Source organism: Chiroxiphia lanceolata, chromosome 3 (assembly GCF_009829145.1).
Source record: "Chiroxiphia lanceolata isolate bChiLan1 chromosome 3, bChiLan1.pri, whole genome shotgun sequence".
NCBI lineage: Eukaryota > Metazoa > Chordata > Aves > Passeriformes > Pipridae > Chiroxiphia > Chiroxiphia lanceolata.
In genome coordinates, this window is record NC_045639.1 from 36,994,549 (window position 1) to 37,018,129 (window position 23,581).

At 34.3% G+C, this 23,581-nt stretch overlaps 1 protein-coding gene across 14 annotated transcripts in view; it reads left to right on the forward strand.

Moving 5' to 3' along the window:
* Positions 1-23,581, forward strand: part of CEP170 (centrosomal protein 170) — a 98,665-nt gene that overhangs the window by 36,430 nt on the left and 38,654 nt on the right. For 13 of the 14 annotated variants that reach the window (XM_032683331.1, XM_032683320.1, XM_032683330.1 and 10 more), the window contains 3 exons: positions 2,518-2,652; positions 11,084-11,560; positions 14,138-14,784. In XM_032683331.1, coding sequence (XP_032539222.1) covers positions 2,518-2,652; positions 11,084-11,560; positions 14,138-14,784 — 1,259 coding nt within the window. The remainder of the gene's footprint in view (positions 1-2,517; positions 2,653-11,083; positions 11,561-14,137; positions 14,785-23,581) is intronic. The other variant, XM_032683332.1, reaches the window with a different exon arrangement.

Genomic DNA, 23,581 nt, shown 5'->3' on the forward strand with positions numbered 1-23,581 from the left:
TTTTAAACAGACTTTAAATAAGAACTTTTGGAATTGAATTTCTGCCTTTTTTACAGTAACATCCACATAAACTTTTAAAGAGAGATTTAATCAGCATTTATAAGATTTTTGCGTGTCTCTTTCCCAAAATCACAAACTTACAGGATTTGTGGCAGAAAATTGCTATTTTTTGCAGTTTAACTGAAAGTATTTGTTCAGAAACAGTTTGTACTTTCTACCATCTACCATTTTGTTCAGTTGGTTGGTTTGGTTTCTTTTGTTTTCCTTTTTAAATGGGTGGGAGTTTTGTGTGTTTGTTTTACGGTTAGTAGCACGCATCAGAATAGAACCTAAGTGGTCTGTTGTGGTTTAAAAATTTGTAGCTGCTACAGCTTCAGTCTTGTTTCTACGTCATCTTTCATATTTGTGTAATGTGTCATGGTGCCTCTTCTGCAGGTGTCTTAATTTTGTGTGGGTTGTACTGTGTCCAGCTCAGGGGCCCCCAATATAAGAAGGACATGGACCTGTTGGAGCAAGTCCAGAGAAGAGCCACAGAAATGATCAGAGCAAACAGGTTGAGAAAGATGGAGTTGTTCAGCCTAGAGAAAAAAAGGCTTTGAAGAGACCTTATAGCAGCCTTCCATTACCTAAAGGGGACTTGTAAAAAAGAGGGAGAGCAAATTTTACACAGGCAGATAATGATAAGACAAGGGGGAATGGTTTTAAACTTAGAGAGGAGAAATTTTGATTAGATCTTTGGAAGAAATATTTTACTGTGAGAGAGCTGAGCCACTGGAACAGGTTGCACAGAGAGTTTGTGGATGCCCCATCCGTGTCAGTTTTCAAGGCCAGGTTGCAACCTATCCCTGCCCATGGCAGGTCCCTTCCAACCTAAACCATTCTCTCATTCTATGATGAACTTCAGTGTGAGGCTTGCTGAAATGTAGTGGAGATAACCATAAGAATAAGAAAGAAATCAGGTGTTGTTGTTTGTTTATTATGGAACTGTCTAGGTCTCATTTCTTATGTCAAGGCTGTGCAGGTTGTTTAGGTTTAATCTACTCTTCCAGAAAATACACTTCAAAAAATTCTCTTCCCCACACATAAGATTCTGTGATATAACTAATTAACCTGTTTGTTTTGTTGGCTGATCTAGCATCATATTAAGGCTACATAAAGTAGCACAGTGGGTTTTTTTCTCAGCTTCTGTTTTTCTTTTCACTCTTCCAAAAATAACAGTCAAACTTAATGATAGCAATTTATATTTGAGTGCAATTCTCACAAGTTTTTTGGGAGTTGATTCTCTCACTGTTGCTATATATATGCATAGCTGTCTACTATTGCTAATTCAGTGCACAGGTGTAGAATCATAGAATGGTTTGGGTTGGAGGGGATCTTAAAGATCATTTAGTTGCACTCCCCTGCCATGGGTGGGGACACCTTTCACCAGATCAGGTTGCTCAAAGCCCCATCCAAACTGTCCTTGAACACTTTCAGGGATGGGTCATCCACAAAGTCTCTGGACAACCATTAAGTTCTTAAAAACAACTCAGTATTGACTAAAGCATATTGCTGTTCAAAACCAGAAGTACCTAATGTCAATCATATTGAAACTTTTGGCATGGCTATGAAATCATCTTTGGAATGCAAGTGTATAAAACATTGAAAAAAAAAGTTGAAATTCATAATTGCTAAAATAACAGACAAGCTCCTAAGCAAGATTTGAAAAGATCATGGTTTTTTATATAAAGACACTATGAAGTATATTCAGAACATCTGTGCAATGCTAGAATAACTAAATCTCTGTAGGGTTAAATATTCTTCCAAGAGATCAGATCAAACCTAATCCAGTCAATTTATCATCAGAGTAGAAATCTTCATTATATCAGGTTTTTTTCTTATTTAATCTTTGCATTTAAATATATTTAATCATGTGTGTATATTCTATATCAGAAACAGCACTTTTAATTGTACTATAATTTAACTAATACCTTTAAAAAAACCCCAACCTTTAAAACTGCTTGTGCTCAATAATGTTTTACTCACAAGGTAACTTTCAGCACTGTGAGTAGCTGTCAGCAATTTGGAACCTTGGCAACATTGCAAAATTTGATCAGTTTTTCATGCAGTGAGTTCAGATTTCATTGAAAGGTCAGTGTGGGTAAGAATGAGAATCTTCTCACAGAAATAGTAGCAAACGGCTTTTAGGAATGTACTGCCATCCTTATGACTTCAAACTGAAAGAAGAAATAATGTTTACAGATATATCAGGGTGACAATAAGAGATGTCAGCTGCCTTTGCAGAAACATTTGTGCCAGAAGTTTTGATCAGATCGTTAGTAAGCTTTTATATTTAGAACCCAGATCAGTTATCCAGCCTCCAAGTTTGTTTTGTATTTAGGCAAATGCATGCAACCATTTCACTTCAACTTCCAGGAGAAATGATCCAAGCAAATTGCTTTCTCTTCATATTACTTTAACCTAAATATCTCAAGTAAACAGAAGAGTAATTTCCTGTGCTTTGGGCTAATTTTGTAGATCTTTCCGCCATGCCTCGTGGGACACCGTTGTATGGACAGCCAGCCTGGTGGGGTGACGATGAAGCTGATGATAAAAGTGTCTGTAAGCCAGATAGCAAGCATGAAGAAAAAACACATGAGGCAGGGGCTTCAGGTAAGTGTTGTCTTATTTTTGTGTGGTTTTTTTGTCTTTACTATTTATATACACTGCATATATTCCTAAGTAGGGACCTAAACAGCTATTAATGTTCGGAAGTTTCATAGTGTGCAAGATGAAAACCTTATAAATTTTAAGTTAGTTTAAAAACATTTTGTGAGAAACTGTGGATTTCCAGAGACCAATTTCACATCTAGCGTGTCAGTTTTCTAGTATATAATACAATTTTCTATCAGTAGATATAGCAAATAACATTGCCTGATCTAATGTCTTCTTTTTCAGTTTAATCCATATCTGTCATTTTATATGCATAGGGATATTTTATCAAAATAGTTTCTGAGAATAAATGGTGCTGGTTCATATTTATGTTTGACTTTTAGCTATATAAGGTGATCTGTGCTAACATTATCTTCTGTAATTCAACAATGCTGTATTAATGGGAATTGCATTTCATAATTCTCACAGTGAAGATTTGTATAGTCTGAAGTTAAACTGGTGATGTTTATTTCCCCATAATACAGACCCTTTTATTCGTTAGCTTGTCTAGACACAGTGCGTATTGCCAAAACTTCAATCTCTGTGTCTATAATTAGGCTTTTATCTATCGTCAGGCATATAAATAAAGTGACTGCTATTCTAATAAAGAGAGTAACCTTAAAACTTACTCAAGTTAGGACAAAATTCAACCGTGTTTGTGTGTTTTGTAGCTCTTTAGACATGCATTCAAGGTCCAACAGTTTTTAAGTTTGCAGTTTTTTAAAGTACTTTAACTGAGGAGAGAATTTTTCTCTTCCTATCATAGTAGTTGCCATGGTTACCATCAATCATGTTTTGCAGAAATTGGAGTAAAGTCTTAAATGTAAAATCAAACTAAATGAATATTTCAATGTAGTGAAGTCAAGGTCTTTGGAATTAACTTTTTGTCATGGCCTTTAGTGACCTTTTTCATAATATTCCAAAGCTGTCATGACTCAGACAGTAAAGTAAGTCCCTTAAGATTAGGACTGGTAGAAGGAAACCAGAGGAAATAATTTACATTGGTGACCATTTTTGTGCAACTTAAACAATTTTTTCACACATAAAAGAACTGCATCATAATGCAGTACAATTATAGAACACTTTCTTATTTGATTGGTTTTTTGATGAAAAACGTCTGCTGTACTCACCTTGAGTAGAGTATGCTATTGTGTGCTCCTGTGGGGGCTTTTTAACTACAGGTTTAATATCCTCCATTAATAATTTATAGCTTTACAGTTCAAATCTTGTCTAGAAATGTGTTCTTCAAACACTTCTGAGCATTCCTAAGGAATAGAAATTTTGTTCCTAATGGCGGTAATAATGAGAGACAATGACTGCTAGATGTTTTTCCACTTCCATTTTTGGCAACAAAAAGGAAAAGTGCGTATGCCATCATTTACAAGGAAAAAGAATTAAGTTCTTGCCTTTGAGTCATGTCATTGGTACACTTGCTAGCCATGTGATTTTCCTTGCTTTCCAGATTGCAGGGAAGCATTAACTTTTGACTATGAAACCTTTGACTAAGTCTCTTGCTGTACATGCCAAAACAAGGATGGTAAAATCTGTAGTATCTGTGGTTTTATTGCTTAGATGTCAGTGTCTGTAGCAAACTAATGTAACAAAAGTAAGAATTCATCAGGTTTTTCTTACTCACGTGTATCTATCTACTTTGTTTTAATCTAAGAAACAGGCATATTGTTTGCCCTCATTAAATATGGGTTTATTAGAAAGTATTATCCCAAAGTCTGTGGTTTTGATGCAATGCCATGCCATTAAGAAGGTATGACACAAGATTCCGGCTCCCATATAGTAATGTGTCTATTATTTTTATATTTTTAAATTGCTTTTTCAGAAGCAATATTTCAAATGGTTTACATGCTCTTGTATTTATGTTATCAAGAGATTTTTCAGTAAGTGATCAGTGCTTCTATCTTAGTTCCTGAGGTCCAAGAAAAATAAGATTCCAACTTCCTCTCAAACTAATCACGAAGGTGCCATCTGTTTCAATAGCAGACAAAAATAAGTTTGTTCTAGACAGACCTTTGGGGGTGTTTTTGACATGATTTGCCTTAGCTAAGTCAGCATAAGGTAAATGATGAACAGAGAAAATGGATTAATATTTTCTAAATTATTTCAATTTCTTGGTAAATACAATTTTTTTTTTTAATATTGCAAATCCCTTTTATGTTTGTTTTTGTTTCATCATGAATTTATCTCCTCTGAATAGTATTGATCTAAGTGGAGTGTAGGAATAGCTTTTGTTTTCTGAAACTGAAAGACTCATAAATCTGTAAGAATGAAATTCAGCTTGAGTAAGCACATACTAAACAAAAGTGTATGTGAAATGGTATAGGAAGACACTACTGGGAAAAATCCAAACCCTGGTATTTTTGTAAAGCCATTTAATTTGCCAGGATGTAGAACTAAAATCACTTATATAGACAGATGATTTATTTAGCTTGATCACTTAATCTCTGAGTAGACATTAGTTGTATGTTCCACTAGTCTGGTTGTTGCCCGTTATAGGTATTTTTTAGTAGTGTTGGCAGAGAGTGTGAGAAGGCAAACCTGATAAGAGTTGACATTTGCTTCTATGGACATACTTCCTCAATCTCAGAACACAACGTCTGTGTAGAAGCAGGCAAGAGATTTTTTGAATGTTTTCATGCAATTTTGGAGTAAAGTCATAAGCTTTTGTGGCCCCTTTGGCCTACAATTACATGCCATGAAAACATTAACTTATTGTCAACAAGTTAGTATGTATTTTCTTCATGTGCTTAGGTTTTATAATGTAGATCATTGTAATGATAGGAAATCATTATAAAGAAACACTTGTACAAAAGAAAATTAGAAACTTCAGAAGACTGTCATGTTTAGTTATTTTTAAAATATAAGCAAATACATATAGGCATGAATTCTAAGAGATGGGGCAAGGTTTAATGAGGAGATAGAAGTGGGAGATTTGTTTCTGCTAAGCCAACTATAGATGATTAATCTTTACAGTCTCAAGTTAATAAGATTATTTCAATGTTACTGTATTTCTATCGCAACAGAAACTCACTAATGGAAATTATTTGCAAACAGAACAGAATATCCTGAAAAACTTTAAAAAGAAAAAACCTGTGTTTTTTGATGTGCATGTTACTATAATTTAATGATCCATAGATCCACTAGTCCATATTAAAATGAAGAGTTGCATGTACACCTCTGATGTGACTTTATACTGCAGCTGTTAAATGATCGTTGTTATTGGCAAGTTTATTGGGTGAGTAATTATTATTATTGCCATGTGTTATACTCTCACTTCTTGGAAAAGCAAAAACTACATTCTGTGCTGATCTCAGTAGTAGCTGATTTCTTTACCAGAAATCTAAGAAGAGAAAAGTAAGATTTTAAGCAGACTCCTAATAATCTGCAGTAATTTTTTCCATTTTGACATGAAGTATTCTTTTAATTTCAGTATTGCATAACAATATGTCAGATTAAACATTCCTTACATTTAAGAAATAGTGTCATTTTCAGGTAAAGCAGGCTGAGAGTTATTTTAGAAATACTAGTGTAATCAGTGTGTGTAGGAGATTACACACACTGTAACGTGTGATGTTTAATCACTAGTGCTAACAGTAAAGTTTCTAGAAGTTTGCTCTAGAATTTTACTGAGTTTTGACATGGAGTACGTGCAAATGCTGCATATGTAAGGCTTGCTTTGCAAAGCTCTAACAGCAAATCTGTGTGATATGTCATGGGGAGCTTATAGAACCTTTTAGAGCTGTCACACCAGTATATTTAAGTAAAATTAGTTCTGCCTTTTTTTCACTTCAGATGCTTTAAAGCAGGTAGTTAAGTGATTTATAATGAGAGGTGGGAATTTATATACAATGCTGTTTTATATTTTTATTTTGAGAGACCGATTTTGATATTTTTTCATGAGACTGGTTATGACAACATTAAAAGACAAAGATCTTATTTAATACCATGTGAATCTTTATATGTATTTGTTTCAATCTTGTCTTTAACTAAAAAGTGAAAAATGTGATTCAGCCTTAAAGCAAAAAAAAAAGAACCTGAATGGTAAGTGGGAAATAGAAAGGAAAATATGAAGAGAAAGAGAAAGGGAAAAAAAAGCAATTCTGTTAAGCACTCAAAAGCACTAACTTCAGCTTCTTTTCATTACACATATCATTGCACAGTGCCAAATAAAAAGCTAACATTAAAAATATTTTGGGATTTTGTGTACATATGGTATCTTGGCTGCTTCTTATACCTATTGCAAATAAATATATTGCTCCAGGTTTACAGACATTTTTTCAATAAATGCTCTGTGAATTCCAGATCATTTTCTTTTACAAGTTTTATTCTTAAAATTGTATTTTTAAGGCAGAAAGAGAAGAGCACTACTAAAAATCTGAAGACTGTGAAAAATATTTTCTGAGGTTTCCTTTTTTTGCAGATGATAATGTATTCATATACACAGGCAGTTTTTTGTATATGTGATAGTTTATGTTGAATGGCACGGACACCTGTGATATTTCTTGTCCAGGTTGGCAAGTAAAATTTTCGGATTCTGACTACCTGTGTGTGTAACTTGAGAAATAAGACTTAAAAAAACCCGAAAGTCCTACAAATTGTAATCAACTCTGCTAATGTCACGAAGTGAATATTGATGGTGATCATCTCTGATTAGGATAGAGTAGAATAGAATCAAATCAAATTATCAAGGTTGGAAGAGACCTTCAAGATCATCCAATCCCACCATCCACCCAGCGCTACCACTGTAACCCCTAAACCACTAAACCAAATCACCCAGCTCCAGATCCAGATGCCTCTTGAACACCTTCAGGGGTGGTGACTCCACAATCTCCCTAGGAAACCTATTCCAGTGCCTGCCCACACTGAAATATTTTTTTTTCTGATATCTAATATAGATCTCCCCAGTCTCAGCTTACAGTCATTTCCTCTGGTCCTCTCACTGCAGGAACAGTAGAGGAGACCAGTCCCCACCTCACTACAACCTTCCTTTTAGGTGTTTGTAGAGAGCGATGAGGTCCCCCCTGAACCTCTTCTTCTTGAGATTAAATAAACTCGGCTCTCTCAGCCTTTCCTCATAAGACATGTTCTCTAGTAAAGGATCTCCCTGAATCTCCCTTTGGTTAAGCCTATGATTTCTCAAATATTACACAGTTTCTGTCCTAGTCTCACACAAACTCATTGTTTCAATAATAGTCTGACTACACCTGTGTAGCAGCTACCAGTATTGCTTCCTTACTTGCCTTGTAGAAAGAGTTACACAGTTGTCTTTTTAGAATGAGAGATCTCTGTGAACAGATATCCTGCTACTTTTTTCTGTCTCTTTCCTTTCACTCTTGCCAGTTCAGAAATCTCTTCAGTCCCTAAAGAGATTGCAGTTCACAACCTACCTGTCCCCTCATTTTCCCAAAACACACTTCCAATTCCATGTAATTGCTTTTTTTGCTATACAGATACTCTACTTGTTCTGTTTAAAATATTATAGAGCTGTGATTACTGCTATCTTCAGTATTTGCTTAAGGGTTTTCTCTTAAAGTTGTCTGTATTTATTTAATATATAATTTCCTTCATCTTGGCAGATGACATTTTATGATAGGATTTCAAAGGTAAGGCTATTTTATAGATCACTCTCTGTAATATTTAGAAAGCTGTAAGGACTTGCATTTAGAATTTGGGTGAAAAATACCGAAGGGTGGTTCAGATTAGGATCTGTATTAGTTTTTTGTTTTCCCCATTGTTTCAATTCCTTATTCCTAATCAATTCTCATGTATTTAACTGTTCTAAAAATGCAAGTACTTCAGACTGAAAATCGGATTTTTAAGTACTTAAAATTAACTTTGCATATTTTTCTTTAAATAATTTCTAAAAATTTTTCTAGTTTAGTAAAATTTACAATTTAGTTGTAGTTCACTTTCTCACTTCTTTTGATTAAACTGTCATAATTTAGATTCAAACTGTATTCTAGCATCTGTTTAATTAAAAATATTGGAATCAAATATGGTGCATGTCATCGTAGTATAAACTGATTTCAGGTGTTAAACTTGGTGCAGGCAAGTTTCACATGGAAAATTTTTTCATGAAGTTCTTCATTAATGCTGATAAACCAGTGTTAGAGATCCCCTCATTGCCATACATCCGATGCAGAAGGCTAAAATCTTGTGATTTTCAAAAGATGTTGATGAACCGCTATTTCATATTTACTGAAAAATAATGGGTTTTGTGTGGCCAGTAGGTTGCTGCTGCCTTGCCCAAAAGTAGAAATATTTCTCAAAACACAGTATATTAGCCAGTTATCTTTTGAAGGAGCACTGAACACTTGCTTAATTTGGAATTGGAATTAAATTGGAATTGTATGAAATTGTAGACTCAAAGTCTGAGTAGAACCATGGCAGGGGAAAAAAATAAGATATCTATGAATTGGCTCTGTGGTGGATTACTCTCCTGTTCATTGACAGTGTTTCATATTGTAAGGATCCAGGCTCTAGATTTGATCCTGCTAGAGCTTGATCCATTCCAACTTGTTAGCTAAATAAAACAAATGGAGAGGGATGGTACTTTACCTAAAATCTAGGAGCTGCAAAGTGTGATTTTTGTTCATTTCTGTACATTTTCTGTATAAACACAGAAGCTTTTTTAATGGACATTGCATAAATAAAATGGATTCGTTCTATATTGTGTGTTTGGTAGCGTAATTGTATTCAGGAAGGGTACTTAAAAGACATTCGGTTTCCCAGGGAGAGGAGTAGTGAGGTACTGTCAAAGTGTCTGAAAACTGCCCCACAGACATAAGGTAGCTGATAGTGCAGTGAAAAACGTTAGCTAGGAAATTCTTAGAATGCAACAGCACAATAGAAAAACCTGTCTGAATTCTGAATATCTTTTGTGTTTCCAACAACTGTTATTAGCGAAAATTAATTTAAAAAGCTGTGTTACCTGCATCAGGGTTACTTTATCCAGTTGGTATCCAAACATGGCAATAATAAAGAATGTGTACTATTTTTGTTTCCTCTCCATAACATCATTCTTTTTTTAACTTTTCCAGCTATTATTCTTTCACTTAAAAAGTATATTTCTCTACATCAAATTGCCATCCTTGTTATTTTTTTTTTATTTTTAACCTTTTTCTAAATCCTCACAAAATGCCTGTGTTTGTGAGGAACAGCATAAGTGCATTGCAATGTCCTGCATCCTTTACCCCTTAAACTCCTGACTTCAGTATAAAGCTTTGTGTTGCTCCCTTATTGCACAGTAGTTTCATAGAAAAATATTAACTGTCTCAGCTGATATAGTGTGGCTATTTTTAGCACCAGAAATCTATTAATTGCAGTCTTATTTCTTTACTTGGCAACCTGAAATGATTTCTTAAACGTCTTAATGTGGTCCCTGATAAATCACGTAGGAGCTATTCAGAATTCTTTCATTGCAATCTAACCTGACATTGCTACTAACATCTCCAGCTTGTGTTGCTTTTAGCACGTCTCTATACTAGATATTTTGGCTGGCTTACTCGTTCATGAAATGCAACCAGAAGGTGTGCTTTCTTAAAGGCACATTGACAGCTTCGCTGCAACTACAGGAAGCGTTAACCTTTGTTCAGTTCAGCTGTAAAGTGGAACTTGGAATTACTACCCTGTGCTTTTTCCACATTCTGCTTTCTTTAGCTGTTGAGAGCATGGCTTGGTAACATTTTGCATGTTTCCAGCTATTGTTTCTTTTTCTGTCCATGTACAAATTTAGGAAACAAGTAAAATAAGAGCAGATGACAGCAGGATTTAGCTCTATTCTTTGGTTTTATCCCTTGTAGAAACATGAGTGTTTGAATTCCAAAACACTTTCCCATGCTTATCAGTGTTAAATTTTTCAAACCAAAATTAATATTTATTTTTCATTAATGTGTGAATTGTTTTTCTGAAGAATTTTACCAAACAAAATTATACTAGCTATCCACTGCAGGATATGGAAGCCAGACCAGTAGCACTTATTTTGGGGCACTTTGATTTGAGTTTTTCTCCAATAGTTTGAAATTGCGATAATGATAATCTCAACTTTTTATCTGATGTGATTTATCTGCTTGCCATGTTCAAATAACTCATCTGACCTTTGCATCTTTTAAAAATATTTGGAGTGCACTCTGACAAATTCTGGGTGAGATTTTTGCCACTTTATATGCCTTACAGGTAAAGTTCAGACTGTCTTTTCCTTAAAACTTTTTATTTATAATTCTGGAATTGGTTTTCCAGAACTACCTTGCTCAGTCTTCTCCACAATCTTACTGTTTATTCCAAAAATTACCCAAGTGGCCTTTACAGGAGTTCAGAAAATTCTTGAAGAACCTGGAGTTCCCAAGTATTGTGAAATCTGTTTTCTTATTTTTCTTAATAGGAGGCAGCACAGATGCCAAGCAAGCTGAGGAGCAGTCTGCATCTGCAAGTGAAGAACTTTATCCTTTCTGTAGGGAGCCAAGTTATTTTGAAATCCCTACCAAAGAATTCCAACAAGCTTCACAGGTAGCAGAGAGCACTATTCATGAAATTCCAACAAAAGACACCCAAAGCTCCCATGCAGCAGCCACAGGGCATGCTTCCTTTACCATTGAATTCGACGACAACACTCCTGGAAAAGTGAAGATCAAAGATCACGTGACAAAATTCACATCGGAGCAGCGTCACAAGTCAAAAAAACCTTCTTCCTCCAGTGGTCAGGACCTGCCTGGGCTTCAAACAGTGATGATGGCTGCAGAGAGCAAAGTAGCAGATTGGCTAGCACAGAACAATCCTCCTAGAATGATATGGGAACCAACAGAGGAGGATTCCAAAAGTATTAAGAGTGATGTTCCAGTGTACTTGAAGAGGCTGAAAGGTAAAGTGAATGATTCCAGCTATGCTTGCTTCTGAAAGCAACAATTCCTCACCAGCATCCAGTGAGAGGATCCCTGAGCCCTTGCGGAGTTCAGTTGAAATGACGAATACTCCACATGTGCACAAGGATCTGGGCTGGGAAATTTTATTGCAGTATTAAGTCTTAAAAAGAGGATAAGAAACCAAACACTAAATCCTCTTACAGTGAGTATAATAGTTGGAGATGTTCTAGTACAGCTGAAAGCATCAGCTACTTAAAACATTGGTCTCGAAAATGAAAAGGAAAAAATCCAAACCTTAGTTAAATTTTATTTATTTCAGTTTTTCCGATGCATTACTTTAAAAAGCTGAATTGCTTTTTAGAATCAAAGCTCTGAAGTTCAATTTATGCTTTTAGCAACTCTTTCAATAGCGTATGTTCTGTGAATATTCATATGCTCTAAGAAAATCATTTATGGCAAAGAATACATCATGAAGTTACTCTGCTTAAATGGATCGTATTTGATGAAGTCAAGTTTGAGTCAGAAATCTGAAATAAACCAAGAGCTTCAATTTTTATACTAAGCTTGTGGAATATTGTATTTATAAGAGTGCTGCTCTTGAATGCAGTTCCACGTGATTATAAATGTTCATTTACTGCAGACAGTGACATTTCAAATAAAATTAAATGCAATGTTAAATATGATAAGTGTACTTTCTTTTGAATGCCAGTTAGCAGAATAGAGAATAAAGTAGTTTCAATGTTCAGATGAAGACTGCAGTGCCATTTGAACTTTCAAAATGAAAACTTCTGAAGAATTTTTTCAAGTCTCTTATTTTCTGTTTTCAATTTCAGTGGGTCAACCCTTCAATTCCCATTTTCCTTGATTTTGCAACATTATCATGTCTAGCTCTTAAACTACCTAGGACTTGGTACAAGATGCTTTCTTTTACTCATCAAAAGTCTGCTTTTTTAAGGCTGACTCTTCCAAATTAACCTAAAAAATTTTCTGAAAACAGAATTATATTAATATGCTAACATTAAAATAATAGTTTATTATTTCTTCCAGAGTATATCACAGAACAGAATTCTTTGGTCTTCATGGTACTGTATTGTATTCATGAACATTCTTTAAAATATTAGCCACGACACTTGGATAAATAGGAAGGAGACTTTGTTTATAATCCTTTTCCTGGCAGAAGCTTCTCAAAGTCTGATTAATTTTCATCTGAAAGAGGTGTAAGTTATGGGGTGCATATGGCCATAGTAAATACCTGAATTTTGTAATCTTTTATGAGCTGCTTGTATTCTCACTCATTGCTTTTATTTTTTAGTAAAGAATATACCTAGCTGCTTTGAAAGTTCGATTTAAAAAACAAAACAAAACTTACTGTTTTTTTGTCCTCAGCTTTTTCTTACAATATTCTGTAATAAAGTCCCAGTAGTAAAATTGTTTACTATTATTATTTGGAAGTATATGAAGCATCCCATAATTTTTGTAGGCACTGTTCAAAAAAGTAGAAAACAGGAATGTAAGTTGGGATTTCAACTGTGTTTTCAGTGCTGTTATTCTCATAAGTAAGATTAGCCAATATATAATTACTATGTAACTGAATAATAGCTGTGTATCTTAACTGTTTTAAGTGAGAAAACATAAAAAAAGCTATCCTCTTGAGAATAAAAAAATTTACAAATTGTACATTCTATATATGCATGAGAAAGATTTGATCCAGAAGAGTTCAAAGAATGTGAAACTGTTCCTTCCCGGGAACTAAGCTAAAGACTTAGGAGGGTAGACACTGTCATTGTACATGAAGTTGCTGTGTGTTAAATGTGACTTACAACGTGTAAGTATCCAGCCTTCCGTGCTTACCTCTTCAGGTATCGTTGCAAAGTGTATTCATAGGAGTATACATGTTTTATTAAATAATCCTTATTCATAGATCTCACAGTAGTTTGTGGAATGAATAAGTAAATAATCCATTTTACATGCATACATCAGGTACTGAGTGGGGTGAATGATGGAAAAACTCATTCTTCTTGGAAAGAGTAATAAGGAATTCAGTTCTGAGTAGACATTTCTCATGATGAGCTATGGTAAATGTGTGAGGAATCCAACAATATGAACTGTGGCTCCCAATGTTTTATTTCTGCTATCAGAAGGTCTATTTTAAGGTTTTCTTTTTCCTCTTAACCCTGCCTAGAATGTGTCAGTAGTCATTTGTAATCAACACGCTGTGTAACAAAGTTAATATGATTCAAAAACATACTATTCTACAGCTGGTAAAATACTGACTTTTGTGTATCAATGATAAGCGTTCACAGATGAGAATATTGGTGAAAACGGTAATTCAAGTGCACTCCTGTTACTGATCAGCTTCTAATGTGTTTCATTGTTAGACTTGCAGCAAACTGCCTGCCTTTCCAGGAATTGTACAAAATTTGCAGAGAAATTTGTACTGAAAACTGTTGGAGTTGAAAGAGAAATCCAGTTTGAAATCATTTCCTTTCTAGTTTTCTGCTTGAGTTTTTTTGTATATGTTGGGTTGGGTCTTTCTTTGTTTCATTGTGCTATATATTCTTTTGCTTTGCTTGTAGGGAATAAGCATGATGATGGTACACAAAGTGATTCAGAAAATATTGGTGCACACCGGCATTACAGTAAACGGGCAGCACTTGAAGAACACTTAAGACATCATCATACAGAGCTGAAAAAGTCACACCAGAAAGTCCATTCCACAGAAAAGCAGCAAGAGCAAGGCAGTTTGAGTCAGACTGCCTTTATGATTGAGTTTTTTGATGAAGACCATCCTCGAAAGAGACGTTCTTACTCTTTTTCTCAGAATGTAGGAGCTCTGTGCCCAGAATCTCCATCTCCAACACCTCACACGCGAGCTGAAAAAGCGAAACCTACATCAGGAGAGAAAGCAGTCCCTTCATCTGTGCAAGCCAGCTCATCACATCACAGAGCAGTACATGGTGTTCATGCCAAACTTCTAAAACAAAAATCAGAAGAACCCTCTGCTGCATTACCTGCCTTACAAGCTGCGTTGTTAAGGAGTTCAGGAAGTCTTGGCCATAGGCCTAATCAGAACCAGGAGATGGACAAAAAGTTGAAAAGCCAGCATATTTCTGCTGCTACTGAAAAGGACAATGAGGATGACCAGAGTGACAAAGGTACTTACACTATTGAGTTGGAAAATCCCAATTCTGAAGAAATGGAAGCCCGTAAAATGATTGACAAGGTGAGAAATCTAAAATGTATACTGATGGTAAAGGGTTACGTGATATATGGGCAGCAGTCTACTACTTATTAAAGCTGCTGCAATAACACAAGTTTTTAAACCAGTCTATAATGATGAAATAAAGAATGTCATCAGAGCAGCAGCATGCATTTGCTAAAAATTATTCTTGTCCGATACTGCTCTTCTCTTAGTTTGGTAGTTTCACTGTGTTTTTAGGAGATTTAAATACTGTAAGAATACTAGACAGCAAAATCATTTAACTAGTATTTTTATGAGGGTTGTTAGATATGAATTTGTATGTCCCTGTGGAAATACTCACTTGTTCTTAAAAGCCTACGATCTCTATATTTTTCAGTATATAAATTGGTTCTATTCAAATTATCATATAGACATATGTTGTAAATGTTTTCTATACTTATAAAAAAGTATATTCAATAATTTAAGGAACTTAAATTTTGGTGTCCATTATAAAGAGTAAGTATAAAAATGCTCTCATTTTCCGGAAGTGTTTATATGACCGCAGTGTAAATCTCCTAGTTTGGTTATTGGTAACAATAGAAATATAAATAACAATACAAATAGTATGTGTCATTAAAAATATCTGTGTTATATAACTTCGAGTAGCTCTTTCTTCAGGTTCTACAGGAAGGTATGCATAGGAGAAACTATCGTTGATCGTTTGGCTTCAAATGACTCTTGAGATGGATTTTTTTCAGGTTTTGTTGTGTTTTCCTAAATAATCCGTTGTTGTAGAATGTCTGCATCCAATTCTAGGCTAGTTTTTTGCTAATTTAACAGGAAATTCTTCACTTACTTGTCTTACAGTTAACTAAGGATTTGTTTTGTGTGTCTAAACTTTTTCATAGCTTAACAAATACACTAATACATTTAGAATTAACTTTGGCTAATGTTGAAAATTATTTTCTGCAAAATTTTCACTGGTTTGATTTTGTAGAAAAATTGTGATATAGTGGGGAAATGAGAAATTTTATTATAGGTGGTTTTATTTTATAATAGGTATGTGTGCAGTGTTTGGGAGGGGGATTAAAGTAAAGGGTATTGTTTTCAATAAAATGCTGAAGATAATGATTTTGCCTTTTATGGATTCTGAAAAGGAAACTTTTGACTTCTTTGAGTCAGTATTCAAGAAACAACTGATAACTACAGGCATTCCAGATGAAGCAAGTGAATATTAAAAGAACACCATTGCTTTGACTTAGCGACTACAAATTTCTACATGTAATTCTTAAGTTATAAATCTTCAATTAAATTGCATCAGAAAATTTGTAAGTCAGGTTTTAGCTAAGCATAGTTGTTCAAGAAAGTTTATTTGGAAACCAGAAAAAAAATTTCCAAACCATTTGGAAATAGACAATTTATTTACTTTATAAAACTGTTAATACTGTTTAACATTTGCTAAGATTTCAAATTATTTGTGACCTTCAGTATGCATTCAGGATGTCTGCAGTTTTTTGTTTGAAACAAATCTCTCCTGTTAGAGGAGAGATTCAGGAACAGGAGGTGAATTTAAGGGTTAGGGATGGTAGTAAAGTGTTGGATATCATAAATGTCCCTTACTGCTAACTTAAAAAGCGTCACCACTAGGAATTAAAGATTTACTATGAAGTAAAGCAGAGATGTTTTTTCTTCGAGGTCTTCCGTATCTTTTCGTTTCATATCTGTACTGAAGAATTATGAACACTGTATTTTATGACCAGTTCAAAGAAGCTTGCTATGCAATTCATATTTGATTTGGTAATATGAAAGAAGTATGGTATTATTTTTATGAAGTGCAGAAAAACAGCCAATGAAGAAAATCAAAACCAAATGGAAGCCAGAATTTCTTCCTCTTGCTGAGCTCAGCTTTATTTCCTTCTTATTTTAAATTGCTAATGCCTTGGGTACTCTTACTTTGCCAAAGGGAAATAAGTGAGTTATAAAAGAGAGACTTTTGTTAGCCTGTTGACTCCTGTGCTTCTTTATTGAGGATTTACAAGAATTATTGGTATACATCTTATAAATAATTCCATTATAACTGCTCTTTCATTGTTGGCAAATCAGTCCTTTTTCTGAGCAGTTACCATGCCTGCTCAATTGAGTCTCATTTAAGAGTGTCTATTGGGTTAAAAGTTCAGTTGAAATTCAAGAGTTTAGTTTGCTAGGACTGGGGTGAAAATGCACTACAAATAACAAGGATGACTTTCTAAAACATTTACACAAATAGTGCAGTCTTGTCAGTAGCAATTTACATTAGAATTGTGCTAAGATCTGTGTCTGGTTCACCTAAAGAATTTCCAGTGGAATAAAGTACTTCTGGGTTGGGGTATTTTTTTCCCTTTTATTGGAGGGTAGGATGAGAGTGACCAAAATATCCAAAGATTACTTCCAAGTGTGACTCATTCACTTGGGAAACCCTAGCCTTAGCCTTACTTCTGTAGGCAGAGTCTACTCTTTTCTCTAGAAAGGAACGTGAGAACCACAAATGCAAGAGTAGTATTAACTTGTCAAAAATGAAGGTGGGATTATTAATGCTTCTTTGAGTTAAAAATCCAAGAGAGGCATGCAGGAAATTAAAGCTAAAATTCTCTGAAAATAAATGGAAAACCCCCAAATGTCTATGTAATTCTAAACAAAGGAGGGGAAAACCTTAATGTTGAGCTATACCATTTCCTTCAAAAGTACTGTTTTCACTTAATTAATATAGCCTTTTATTAAAGATTGTAGGAAATAGTCTCAAGAAAAATAGATGTTTGTGTGAAGTGATTTAAAAAATCCAAAAACTATGCTGTCCTGCTTATTCAGCATCTTGATTTCATTTAGATTGCTATGGATCTGTTTCTTCCTCTTCTATTCTTTCAGTCTCTAAGAAAAAAAGTATTGTCACTACAGCAGAAATGTAGAATAGCAAACGATACCATCTTTATTTCTCAACCACTTTAAAGCCTGACTTTTGAGAAGAGAATGTGAGAAAGAGGAATTATCAGAAAGAAAGAGGAAGACATTTCATAAGTAACAGATAGAAGCTTTTTAATTTTGTTACTCTTCCTTAACAGAGAGGAGTAATCATATATTTGCAGTGATGACTGTCTTGGGGTGAGTGTCTGTCACTTACCTAAAATGTAAGATTCCAAAAATATTACACTTGTGTCTTACACAACTTTCAAATTTGCAAGAATTTAAAAAAAATTATTTTAATTAAAAAAAATAGAGTATGTATACAGGTAGTTTTCAGCTGTAAACATTAAAACAAGATGCAAGTAGACATGTACGGTTGTGTCTTAATGTTCTTTATAGATAGAGAACACTTAAAAAATAACAATAAGCCTTGCTTCCTAGAAGTCCTTTCATTAGCCAGTGATATTTCTGCATCCAGGTCACTCAAATTCATAGAGAAGTATGAATTGGTTAGTAGGCTGTGGTTTAGAAAATAAATATGTTAATAGTGAGAAAAAAATAATAGATGATGTCTCTCTTTTTAGACATGCAGAGCTCTTTTTAAAATTACAACTGAGAGCAATTTCATCAATGTGTAGAGAAGACAAGCTGCTCTTACATACTACAAAGACCACCTTGAACATACCAGGCATACAATATCCTCTACTGAAATAGCTTCAGAAAGCCACAACTCCTTCTAGGAGAATAAGGGTCTTATTGTTGCAACTAACTGCTAAGTGCAAAATAAAACAAATTCAGGATCTTGGCTTGGTTTAGAACATGTTTTCAGTGTTACTGTTACCACATAAAATACATGAGTAAATGGGGCACAGTCAAAGGATTTATTTTTCCTCTACATCCAGCCATTCTGCTCTTTAGACAGGTGCAGTGCTTTCTTTTGTTAACACTTAGCAATTGCTCTCTGTTTAGCTCTGAACTGTAAATTTTCTATCCATTTTGTGGTTTTGAAATAAATTTATTAGAAGAAAGTTGTTCTCAGCTGTCATATCACGTTAAAAAATCTTTATGGCTCACAGAAAAGGTAAGTCTGTCAGTGGATGAAAGAATTCAGAATGGTGCTTCTGTGGTTCCTCTTCTTTTTTTGTTGATATAAAGAGACCAAATTATCATGCTAATGACTTTTCTTTTTCAATAAAGCAAAGTACTTCAAGTAATAAATATTAATAAATGAATGTGCAAATAATTCTAGATGTGTTTGGAATATTAAATACTTTGAGGCTATTGAAATAAATAAAAACCACTCAATGTTTTTTTTACAAGTTCCTTGAGGATTTTCATGAGAGGGTCCTTTTTTGTTTGTTTTGTGTAAGGTTTTTTCTTGTATTTCTTCTTCATCCAGTTTCATTTTAGGGTATTTAAAAATGGAAGTATTTTGTACAACTTACTGTAGCAGAGTTAAACTCTTCTATGCATGTGGAGGAAGAGAAGGAATAGAATTGAGGCTATATGTATGTTTCAAGTCCCATCAGCCTGCCTAACCAGGGAACCTAGAATGTTATAGCAGCTCATATGCATATGGAAACATTTTGCTTAGATGAAGTTTTCTTTGGTCCCCAGATTTTTTACTTCAGTTATGTTATATTCATTTAGATTTCCTGATAGATAATTTTTTTATCAGCAAAGTAATTTTAGATCAGAAATTCAACATACTGATTCCCAAGCAGAAGTAAGACTTGAAAAAACGTATCAAAATGAAACCTCAATCCATCCTTCTGCCATCTTCAAAAAGACTTACTGTGGCCATTTAATCACTTTCTTTTCAATCCAGAGTCCATATTTTAGATGTTTAAAGTCTTTGTTTATATAGATAGGCCCTAATAGTAATGACCTTGTTTTTAGTGTGCAGGCTATCATCTTGAATTCTATTTGATTATGTACTATGCAATGAGTATACATAAGATCTTACTTTATTGACTCAATCTGGAGAGAGATTCTTTTTTCCCCTTTAAAAATTTGGAATAATACTTTAGGAGGGAAAACTGTTGGTGTTCACTGTAGACAGCAGGTTTTCCAATTTTGTTTACTCTGTCTTTCTGTTCATAATGATACTTATTTCAGTTTGATTTGACTTTTTAATTGGAGTATGAATGGAAATTATTCTGAAAGATGAATATAATAAAATGGATTATCCTTATTCTTTTTGCTCCCAGGATATATCTATTCATATTGTATTATAGTGCTGGCTGATGTGTTTTTCAAGGAGTGTGTACTTTTGAATGATTTTTGTTGTTGCTTTAAGTGTTCATAAAGCTTCTATGCCAGATCTTGTCTCCTCTGTTAAAATTTTATCAATAATCCTGGAGATTATTATTTTATTATAACTCCTCTTGTTATGGAGTTAACATACATGTTATGGACTCCTCTTGGCAATTTTTTTCAGTATTGTAAATGGAAAAACTACTGAAAATAATCAATGGGCAAGGAATAAGGAGAAAAAAAAATCTCAGCATGTTTCAATGACTGTTTAAGGAACTAAGATAGATATATCGATTTTCAGAAAATGACTTGCAGGTCTCCTGTCTTTTTACACCCTCTGGGCTTAATTGATGTTAGCATTGCTTTAGCAGTTTCATCTAGAAAGGAATGCCTTTTAGCCCCACAGAATGTCTTGTCTGCAGAGTCGCTGTGTTTTATGAATATAATGCTAAAAAGTCATGGAACAGTTGAAGTCTGTCAAATCATCTGAGCATATACATTTTGTCAAGAGTTCAGAGGATATTTATAATTTTTTTTCTTATGAGGAGTTTTGTAGTCTCTAAACTTATTGTCTCCTTTTGAATTTGGAATCGAAAAGAAAATTAATTCTTCACTGTAGCAAACAGGGACAAAATATGTATGCATGTAAATATGTAACTGGTGTCTGTTAAGAGGAAGTTCTTAGACTTGGCACACTGATCCTTTTCATTTGCTTATGTAGCTTTTTTTATACCAGAGCATCTTGAATCTGATTCTATAACTTCAATATGTAGTTAAAATGGCATAAACAGCTTCTGTGAAAATCCATGGCTATGCATGAGATATGCCCTGCACAGAACACAGTCTTTTTGCCTGGGATGGCCAGGATAACTGCCAAGAACAAGTGAAAACTATTAAAATCAGACTCCTCAGAAACAACTTGGTTAAACACAGTTCATGCAGTAGCTAAATACAAAGTGAGCTGAGGTGTTGTACTCTTATCACGCTTTCTGAAAGGTGGGAAAAAATGTTTGCCTTTTTTCTGTATGATAAATAACTCTACTTTTAACAACCAATTTGCTGTATATTATGAATGTCTGAACTACCTTCTTTAGAAGAATTATCAGGAGCTCAGTCTCAACACTAAGTGCAAGATTGCCAAAATGATCTGCGATATGGATCTGAAGCCTCTTCAATTTCCTTGCTCTCTGGAATCCTCTTTTCCAGTCAATCAATCAATAATCCTCTGAGTGTGGCATATTTACAATTTCTTCTTCTTTCTTAGTACACCCAAACTGTGCTCAAAATTCTGCTTGTATTTCCAAACCCATGCTTTTAGCCCTTTTTTTTTTTTAAGTTTGTTTCTTACTGGTCTGACTGTATCAGTTCACACCTCAGTTTCTGAAATCTACTTTTGACTTCTCTGACAATCAAATGTACTCGTCATCTTCCTTTCACCAAAAAAGTTATGAATCATAATTCACATTCTCATTACTTTACAATGACAAATACCTTATTTCAAATTTAATCGCTTGTTCCTTGTTTTATTTTGCCATGATCCTTTCATTAATGCACTGTGCAGTGTAGCCCCTTGTCCATTACCTGTGCTCTCCTTTGATTTATTTTTCTTTTTTAACTGTTCATCTTTGAATTCTCTTTTGTACACTTTTTGTCCTTAGGTTTTATTCTGTTCCTTTTATACAGATTGCCTGCACTGAAATTAATAACATTAATATAATATAAATCATATCTGTTTCAAGTATATGTTTCCAGATTGTGTCTGTTCTTAAGATCTGAAAGAATAGAAAAAGAATTATTGAAATAATTTTAGTTTTCAAATAACATAATTAATAAATAGGTTCCTAGTTAAAGCTCTCTGAATTGCATCTAGAATCTCATTTATTTGTTGGATTTCTCTGATTTTATTAATATTATTAGAAATTACTGCATATCCTTCACATTCAGACTACAGCAGTAAGACTACTGGGGAAACTTTAGTAACTCAAAATTTTAAAACTAAATAGGATTCTTCAGATATGTATTTTGAATAAAATTTGTGCTACTCGTTTGTGTTCATACTCTTAGAAATGCTTTCTAATGTTTTGTGTAGTCAGTATGTGTGGAGAACAGTAGAATCCCCATTCTAATTTACATAATTTGCTATAAAACAGAGTGAACATATCTGTTAGAAGTCTCAAATAAGACTATTTTTTTCCCATTGATATCAGTGTCTTCAGTAATGATTTGGAGGAGGAACTAGGTCTGTTTTCATTAAGTACTGAATAATTATAAGCCGTGAAATAGTTTAAAATTAAAGTAAGCATAAAGTCCAGGCATTATGAACTTTGAAAGGCATGTAAATGAGATACAACTGGAAAAAGTTTTCTTAGTCAAGAACTTTTTAAAAGCATATAAGGAAAACATCTAGTGGGAGTTTGGGGGTGGGGGTTTTTTTAGCTAAGCCATTGTCTTTTTGATTCAGAAAAATGGTTCCTGTTGCCATTATTTTTTTCTGACCAGTTTTTATTTTAATTTCTAGAAGGTATTCCATATATTGAGAGAGAAAAAAGCCCTCTGTAGTTTTAAAGAATCATCACTTTTGATAGTTAATTCTAAAATCATTATGTTCACCTCAAGTATAGTTCATCTATGCTACAAAAAGTATCAATTCACTGGGGGGCAGGGGAATGGGGGAAGGGAGAGACAATCCCAATCACTAAAGCTAGCTTGTGTGAGAGTTGTGTTTCAGCTATGATGACAAGCAGGTGAGTTCTGAGTCATGATCTGTTTTCGCAGGGAAGGTGTGTATGGCCTGCCAAAACAGATTACTCTGCTTTCTACAAAACTAGCCCTTGCCAAACAGGGCAAGGCATGTGCTCAGACTTGGTCCTGTAGCTCGTGCTGTCTCCAAAAATATGCCAGTACTTTTTGCAATGATTGCATCTTGTTTGTGTTGGTTTACATAGGGTTTGTTAATTCTTGTTTGTGGTTCGATAAATAATTTTAAAAATTACTGGCCTATAGAGGTAAAGTTTTATTCTCAGAATATTGGAAAAACTATTGCTGAGATAAAGTGATGGAATTTATGAATATCCTCATTAAGGTGCAATTATTTTGCCATCAGTTATTTTTACTTTGCCTCTGTATTTTTCAGGCCGAGTTTGCATTCCAGTAACAGGATGGTGCTATAGTTTTAGCACCAGGGAGTTGCTACAGTTTTAGCCTACTGTTTTGTTCCTTTGTTTTACTGGTTGAACCACAGAATGTAGAAGGGGATCTTTGGAGGGTTTACTGTTCCCTGTTTTGAAATTGAAAAGTATCTGTCAGGAACTCCCCTTTTCCCTGCTTATTTATGATATTTGGGGCTCTCTCAAGGCTGACTCTCTGCGCTAAAAGACCTGAGATGCTAAGTTATGTAAGATTACTGTTATTAAGGATCATAGAATCACATAAACTGAAAAAGACTTTAGGAGATCTCTAGTTCAAACCCCTGCTCAAAGTAAAGTCACCTTTGAGTGACAGGTTGCCCAGGATTTATCCATTTGGGTCTTCACAGCCTACAGCGGCAAAGACTAGGCAACCTTGCTTGGCTGTCCTGTCTGAACCTTGCTTGTTTCAACTTACTCGAGTTATCCCGTGTCCTCCTGCCATGCACCACTGTGAAGAG